The sequence below is a fragment of the Brassica oleracea genome, chromosome C7 (genome assembly GCF_000695525.1).
Source record: "Brassica oleracea var. oleracea cultivar TO1000 chromosome C7, BOL, whole genome shotgun sequence".
NCBI lineage: Eukaryota > Viridiplantae > Streptophyta > Magnoliopsida > Brassicales > Brassicaceae > Brassica > Brassica oleracea.
The window spans coordinates 15,561,258-15,569,758 of NC_027754.1; the positions used below are offsets into that span (position 1 = coordinate 15,561,258).

Genomic DNA, 8,501 nt, shown 5'->3' on the forward strand with positions numbered 1-8,501 from the left:
AAAAGTTGACTAATCCTCCCGATGAGCTTGAAGTGGGAGGCAGGTAATGTGTCAGTAACCTAACCTTTGGAACAGTGTGTGTGGCTCAAACGGGAGAAACTGATGTGTGACAGCTACTCAGCTGAGAAACAGCTACTCATTGGTGTATGCTCAGTATGATACTAAGAAGGCTTTGCTGTGGACTTGATGTGTGGTTAGATTTGTACCTGGTTTTGAACTTCTGTGACTGGCTCCTCGTGACAGACTCTATGTAAGTAATCCTGTACGTAAAACCCCTTAATCAGAACCTCAGGTCACCCAGGTTCTTGACCTATTAATGATTGCTCACCAGGTCTCTCACGAATGTGTCATGCAAAGAGAGTGTGTGACACACATAATGGGTAGTGTAACCCACATAATGAATCATTAAGTCTAACGTGTTCTTCACGACTTTGTCATTGCTTAATGGGCCATTTTATCTTGGGCCAAATAATGTGTGTTTAAATGGGCCATTTTATCTTGGGCCAAGTAATGTGTATTTGCAGTGTGGTAGGGTTTCTTCTTAGGTAAAGCGCGACCTCCCCCTCGAGTGTAACACACCAAGTCGGCGATCTCACACCTCCACAACATGCAACCGGTAAGGCGAAGCTCGCGACTGACTCGCAACACAATCTCAGCTCCTGAAACTGCCGCCTCCAGCTCTCGAAAAAACTCACGCAAATCCTCTCAACGCCGAATCAGATGCACACCACCTCCGGAGGACTCCGAACCCGAAGTGGAGTCTCTGTCCGAAGAGAACTCATCGGAAGAGGAGGAAGACATGCATGAAGAGATTCTTCCCAAAGAAACGCGGTATGAAAACAGTCGAACTGCGTTTCAGGGTTTGTATCAAGAAAAACCAGATCTACTGCGACCATCAAAGAAACCTCTGTCAGCCCGATTCTTAACTCAAGGGGCTAGAGAAAGGTATGTCAGACTCAAACCGAGGAAGTTCATTCACCAGCAACGTCTCTCCCTCTCGGATAAGAACCTCCACAGTTGCTGATGCCGGGCTACTCTATACGGTCTGTGACTCTGATTCATTCCAGCCGTCTATAGTTCGTGAATTTGTGGCCAATTTAGGGGATGCTGAACCGCGGGGAGATGGGGTTGCAGTCTACGTACGAGGATCGTTGATAGAATTCTCTCCGAGTCTGATCAACACAATGTACTGCATTCCGCACTGTGAGGAAGACTCTAGCTGGATGGATGAGAAACTTGATAAAGTCTGCACCCTCCTCTCTGGGAACAGAATCAAGCGTTGGGAAGACATGAGCTCGAAATACTTGACAGTCACAAATCAAGTGCTGTACAAACTAGTGTGCTCAAACTGGATCCCAACGATGAGCTACACAGCCATGAATGCTGAACGTCTCCGATTCATCTACATGCTTCACCTTCGGAAAGGATTTAACTTCGGGAAGGTCATCTACAACCAGATTATGAGAATGGCTGAGAACACCGAGACTGAAAAGAAAAGAAGGATCATCTTGCCCACCTTAATCCAGCAAGTCATCCTTATTCAGCGCAATGTACCTCCAGACAACAGTGATGAAGCGGAGTCAGACTTTCCTAAGCTGGTTGTCAAGGACAAGAAAGCCGGTCTTGGCTCTGGAGTGGATTCGAAGGAACCTGATCTCGAAGAAGACATTGACCAAGCGATCTCCTTCCTCAAAGGAATTCGCAGCAGGCTCAAGAGTAAGATGTCTTTGCGGGGTAAAAGTGTTTTCAATCACTATCTAATGGTTTTTGTCTTAATGTGCATCTCTGCAGGGGGAGAATATCCAATCCAACGGAAGAATGAAGACTCAGAGAGTGGCTAAGCAGCAAGGATGAGCTAGTACAACGAAACATAGGCTTAGAACCTGTGTCATATAATTTGTTCCATTTTATGTTTTCGGATTCTGTACCGTTCTATCTTTAGGATTGTAACTCATAACTTATGCTTTGATTCCGTCACTAATAATATCTACTATTGTTACAAAAAATTCAAACCCGCGAAACCGCGGGCTAGTTTAATTTAAATTTGTTATAAATAAAACTATTTTAAATAATATATTTATGCGCAAATCACCGAATTAGTATCCCGTGAAAGGCTGGAATCTAATTTTACTTGGAGTATCATTATTAAATGTTTAGTTGTTATGGTTCACATTATTCTGAGTTTTTGTTGAAAATAAAATTAGGGAAATTAGGCTAAAAAAAACAAATATACTAACTATCCGAAATCATCTCTTCTCTGTTACTTTTTCCTATCTCTCTCTCCTTTCTACAAATTTCATATCTTTCTTTTTTTGTTATTTAGCAAATAAGGCCATAAAATAGTACTTTTCTCAGCTATTAAAGATTAACAAAGTTCATAAACTCATAATTAGATTGGGCACTCGAGTAATTAACGGTGCACACAATTTCAGTACATTGTTACTAAAATAGTAATTGTTTAAGCCAAAAAGGGGATGAACCTCCCAGCAGGTCACAGCTGTTAGCTCCAAGTTGGAGCTGGTTCAATGTTGAGCAGAGCAAGTGCTACACGGTTGAACCGGTATGTGACATATCGCGTGACAAGTCGTTACAAGGTAATGACGTGGCAGATAACCATTACGAAGATATTGCTTCAGAGAGAAGCAATCAGAGATCCCGTATGTTGGAGAGATATCAGGAAGATTAGATATCTTAGGGAAGAGTATATAAAAAGGTAACTAGGCAGGGTGTCTAGGTTACGCTTTTGGGAAGAACAGTTTCTAAGTGCTCTGAGGTTTGTTCAGCAGCACACGTTAGGTTTACAAACGGTGAAGTTATCATCGTTAGTGCACTGGGTAGATTAAGAACTGGTCCGTCACAAGTCAGGTTAGACGTTGTATCATTCGGATTAGACTAAGTCCTGTTAGATTGTCTAAAAGGTTCTTAATAAAACAAGTTTGTGTTTGGAAATCCTTGAGAGTTCTTTACTTTAGTTATCCCAGATCTTTCAACAGCGACAACTGCAGAATAATTACGCATTGCGCTTCGTTCGATAAAAGATTGTACTACTAATATTATCTGCAATAATAAATTGAATAAACATATAGATTTTTTTTTTGTCAACCGAATAAACATATAGATAATGTTCAAATGATCGAAGTTTTGATATATATATATATCCGGTTGTTTTTGTGTTTGACAATTGACATTGTTTTATATAATAAATATCTCTCTATAATATAATTTAAAATTTAGTTTTTATATAATTCGTTCACTTTAATTAATTTAAATATGATATTATCTTTTACATTCTTTTAATTGCTTAATTTTTTTTTTCAAATCAAATTAATATCAAAAGACAATGAAACTACCTAAAATTATACCAGATATTTTATCTTGAAACATCAACAAGAATGTGTTAGTTAATTACAATTTTTTGTAATTTAAGGTGTTGTTCTTAAATCTTCATTTTTTCATTAATGTAACCAGATAAATTGTGAATGTTGGATTTTACAAGAGTTTATCCTTAAGGAAAGATCACTACAAAATTTGATACTATACTTTGAGCATCTCTGATGTCTTTACTTTTTTCTTTTAAAATGGAGTAAAATAAAATTTCGAATAAAAATGTTCCAATTTTATTTTATTTTTCACTTCATAATGGAGTAATAAATAAATAAAAATAGATTACTCTATTTATAGAATATAACCTTTTTGTCTATTATAGAGTGAGAAATAGAGTAATATTAAAAAAAAATTTCACTCCGTATTCCATTTTACTTCCATTTTAGAATGAAAAATGGAATGTAAGTTGAAGATGCTCTAAGAAATAAGGATTGGTACTCTAACAAACGTAGTCCCCGTACAATTGAATGGGTGTATCCATCAAAAATTTAAGTGATTCTAGGTGTTTCGTAGATATTTAATTAATAATTGAACTAATACAGATTAATATATTCAAAATCACAGATTTAAATTAAAAAACAACATAATAATATTTAATAAATTTTGTTTTACATTTCATACTAATAAATTATATAAATTATAATTTTTAAATAAAAAAATTAAATCACTAATTTATTATTATAGTTATTATGTTTTGATTATTTTATAAATATTTACATTCAGAGCACATGAGAATCATCTTGTTTATAGTTACTGTACAATTTTGTATAATAGTATTCTACATCCTCATAGATTAACAAGGGTTTCAAATTAGATTCCATTTGTTATAAATAATAATATATCTAACTTTGTGTATGCTTAAACAGACCAATCTTGCATTATAATAAAATAAAGTTAGGTTACTTTGAAGGAGAAACTAAATTGTGTAAAGTTTCTGCATAAAAATAATAATTCTGCAACTGGTTTATAATTTTTTTTTTTTTTACAACATTTTTGTATGAGTAATTTTTTAATATTTTACAAAGAATATTTCTATCACTGAACCAAAACAGGACTCATGTATCACTACTCCCAGTCTCCCACTACAACATGTCAATTCCAACATCTTTTTACTATAGCTTTTTTTTTTTATCAAATACTGAACCAGAACAATTTGGGATATATTTATACACTCAGCAGTACAAAGAAATTACCAATAATGGATATATATTATTATTACTATATTATTTAATAATAAATCAGCTTGTGAAAAGAATTATATAATAATGTTGCAATTGGAAAATGTACATCAGATATTTTCACTCAACTTAAGATGCATTCAAAACCAAATGTATTTTTTTTTTTTGAAACACTTACTGCTATAAAGATAAGAGGTTGGACTTAAACATGCCCATCCAGAGACCAACAAAGGTTCAAGCAGTTTTTGGCCAAGCTATCTGCTGGTCCATTACAAGATCTGGAAATAAAGGAGAAAGAACAAGAGGTGAAGGAAGAAGATAAACCGGCGATGTCCGAGAGAGCACCGTAGAGCTCCGTCGATCTTCGATTCCGGTAGATTGCTCCGATGAGCACTTGAGAGTCTGAGCGTACTCAGATGTGATTGATGTTAAGGGAGATCACATGCATGAGAGCTTCTCTTATCGCCAAAGCTTCTACGAGTAGAGGAGATGATACATGTTTTTTGTAGAGTGATCCGCGATCAATTTCTGGCGTCGTGGCATCCGAGAAGATCCAGCCCTGTCCTGCTGCTCCCGATTCTACTTTCCAAGCTCCGTCTGTGTTACAACGAATCAGATCGGGTGATAATTGTTGGAAGTTTGATCGTGGAGGTGGGTGGATTGATGGGGCTATTGGTGCGGGTTGAGCCAATTCCCATTCTCTAGCAGCGGCAATTGCTTTGTTGAAAGTTTCCTGAGGAGAAAAGGATCGATTCTGAAAGAGGGTTTGATTTCGAGCGCCCCAAATCGCCCAACAGATCCATGCAAAAGCATTTATAGTAGTGTGATCCATTTCCTTGATTCCCAGATTAAGTCTTTAAAAGTGTGATTCTTGGTTGTGAGGATTGGCTCATTCCAGGGTCCATAGCTCCAAACTTCTTGGGCAAAGCCGTATTGTATGAAAATGTGGAGGGTGGATTCCTGAAGACCACGGCAACAGCAGTTTGTGTTGGATAGTACGCCTCGTCTTTGGAGATTAACTCCCATTGGCAAGGCCTCTTGAGCTGCTTTCCATAAAAACATCTTAATCTTTGGATTAAGGGGAGGGTTCCAAATGGCTTTCTTCAAATCAAAAGATTCAATAGGCGATAGTAAAATTTGTGTGGTGCTATCATTTAAGTTGCTTACTCCAATTGTTGTAGATGCAGATAAAGTACTCGGAGCCGAGAGTGGGATTGTCGATTGGTTGGATTGGCTTTGGGAAGAGAAGTATCTTGATTTTGCGGTATAGGTTCTAGAGCTGCTAGGTAGCCAGACAAAGGCATCCTGCCTCCTGCGCATTGAGAATACTCGGTTGTATTTTCGCGATGTATTGGGTCAACTTAGGGAACAAGCCATCAATTAGAAAAGTTTTCCATTCCCAGAACCAAATGTATAAAAATACAAGACTGAAACATTTTCTCCAGTTTTAGGCAAAATTATTGTTGGAACATGATTTATCTCATAAATTTGGCATACTAAAAGTTCATTCAAGATGAACATTTGATAATATATATATGGTTATCAGTAAAACCCAATTATTTTGTCTAAAGGATTACCAATTAATTCGAGGTAGCCATCTTCGAAAATACTAGAACTCAAGACCAAATCACTTTGCAATCAAGCACTTATCAACAACTCGAGATCCTCTAAATAAAATACGGTACATACACCTTAAATATACAAAGTAGTTAGATCGAGTTAAAGAATATAAAAAGTTAACCAAAATCATCATTTTACAGATAAATTTTACCATTTTACTTGGATATTTATAATACGCTCTATTTTCTTTGGTTTTTTTTTGTATTTGTCATATTAATCATCAATATTAAATATAATTCAAGAAAATTATCTTATTAAATATCTATTCACAAATATTATATCTCACCACTTTCTAAATTTAAGACTTATTTTATAATATATTAATTGTGAATTTTAACTCCAATAATTAGAGCTGTCTTCTTAGAGCATCTCCAATGTACACCTCTATATTTTTCTCTAAAATAGAGAACTCTATTATAGAGGTGAAAATGCTCCAATGTATGCCTCTATAATAGAGTTTCTCTATTTTAGAGAAAAATATAGAGGAAAGTTACTTTTTCCCTCTATATTTAGAGGTGGAAATAACATATCTCTATATTTTCCCCTATAAATAGAGGAACTCTATAATAGAGGCATACATTGGAGCATTTTCACCTTTATAATAGAGTTTCTCTATTTTAGAGAAAAATATAGAGGAAAGTTACTTTTTCCCTCTATATTTAGAGGTGGAAATAACATATCTCTATATTTTCCCCTATAAATAGAGGAACTCTATAATAGAGGCATACATTGGAGCATTTTCACCTTTATAATAGAGTTTCTCTATTTTAGAGAAAAATATAGAGGAAAGTTACTTTTTCCCTCTATATTTAGAGGTGGAAATAACATATCTCTATATTTTCCCCTATAAATAGAGGAACTCTATAATAGAGGCATACATTGGAGCATTTTCACCTTTATAATAGAGTTTCTCTATTTTAGAGGAAAATGTAGAGATAGATATAGAGGTGGGTTGAAGATGGTCTTAGATACACATATACTTGACATTATGATTCTCGAAAAATTGGATAATTATCATTGATCTCACATACAAGCAATACCGTTATATTTTGTTTTGTAAAATCTTTATCACCAATTTAATCAACTAAATCAGTCTACATTTTTGAATTTATTTTGTTGATAAAAGAGGTTAACTATACTGAAGATGAAAAGGTTAGTTATATTTAAATATTGGAAAAAAAAACGAAAATGAATTAAGAAGGAATCGAGGTAAGAAGTACTTAAAAAACTTTTAGAAAAGGAACATCACTCTTGCCAAGGCCAACGTCTCTGGCATCCATGCTCTCTTGTATTCTCTTCCTTTCTCATTTTTTATTTATTACTAGAAATTTTACCGCGCTACGCGCGGTTTGTTTGTCTTTGAAATTTATAAATAATTTTAATTTTGAATTTAATTTAACTATTTTATGTATATGTGTTGAGTATTCTTCACATATATTTTTCTTTGGTGTTCAAATGATATTTTATGGTCGGTGTTTCTTGAATTTCTATTATAAAATTCAAATAATCTATTTACCCAAAAAATCTGGATTCTGTATTTTTCATATATCCTATAAATTAAGTTCAATGGTAACTTATTTACTAAAATTCTTTAATTTATTTACCAAAATTCTTTTGGATTTTTTTCTGTGTTGTGTTAACTGACTGCTTCATTAAGTTTTGTTAATGTCCCATAATTTTATATGTGAATTGGATTACCAACTTATGAGAAGTCCTCATATACTTTGATTTGTTGTTAATATCAAACTTAATAATAGTCTTGAAAACTACATCGTCTGTTGTGTTAAGGTTGAACTTTTTGTGATCCCTAGGAAATATTTCTGTGAGACTTTCGTAAAGGAGCATCTTAAGGAACCAATATATTGCTACTTGCTGTGAGTGGCTCCTTTCACTTTGAAGGTTCTTTTATAACTTAGCTTTTGATCTTGAAAGGCACACTGACGTTGAATTTGAACGCAAAAACAGGTTAGAAAATCTATGGGACAATGCTGCAGATGCAGAAGAAGACACTTTATGTTGCTAAGGCTGAAAAGTGCAAAGTTGGCTATGAGAAGAACATGAGAGATTACAACAGATTATCTGGTAAAACAAGTGTCAATCGAGTTTCAATTTATCTATTGGTTATTATTTGAGTCATTGACCATATCTGATTTGTTGTTACTCTAATGAAGAAGGTCGAAAGGAAGATGAGGCCTTCTACCAATACAAATCTAGAACGACCGTCATACTCCTCCTGCCATGTTCAGGCTGCATGTTTCCTCTTCTATGTGACTCTTGATTTCCTAAGCTTTCATTCATGTTCTTGCGTTACAGTAATAA

General features: G+C 34.7%; 2 protein-coding genes across 2 annotated transcripts; one reads left to right on the forward strand and one right to left on the reverse strand.

The window, feature by feature from the left end:
• Window positions 1–607: 607 nt before the first annotated feature.
• Window positions 608–1,841, forward strand: LOC106302684. The gene is made up of 3 exons (XM_013739143.1): window positions 608–945; window positions 1,007–1,716; window positions 1,792–1,841. The coding sequence occupies exons 1-3, from the start codon at window positions 608–610 to the stop codon at window positions 1,839–1,841; spliced, it is 1,098 nt and encodes a 365-aa protein (XP_013594597.1).
• Window positions 1,842–4,974: 3,133 nt separating this feature from the next.
• LOC106302685 lies at window positions 4,975–5,394 on the reverse strand. The gene has a single exon (XM_013739144.1). It carries the CDS (start codon window positions 5,392–5,394, stop codon window positions 4,975–4,977), a length of 420 nt encoding a protein of 139 aa, XP_013594598.1.
• Between the last annotated feature and the right edge of the window lie 3,107 nt (window positions 5,395–8,501).

Excerpts from the sequence above, each read along its gene's own strand:
- LOC106302684 (XM_013739143.1), top strand. The coding sequence starts at position 608 with ATGCAACCGGTAAGGCGAAGCTCGCGACTGACTCGCAACACAATCTCA. Across the intron at positions 946-1,006 it reads ACTCAAGGGGCTAGAGAAAG|AACCTCCACAGTTGCTGATG; the intron begins GTATGTCAGACT and ends CTCTCGGATAAG. Across the intron at positions 1,717-1,791 it reads AATTCGCAGCAGGCTCAAGA|GGGGAGAATATCCAATCCAA; the intron begins GTAAGATGTCTT and ends GCATCTCTGCAG.
- LOC106302685 (XM_013739144.1), bottom strand. The coding sequence starts at position 5,394 with ATGGATCACACTACTATAAATGCTTTTGCATGGATCTGTTGGGCGATT.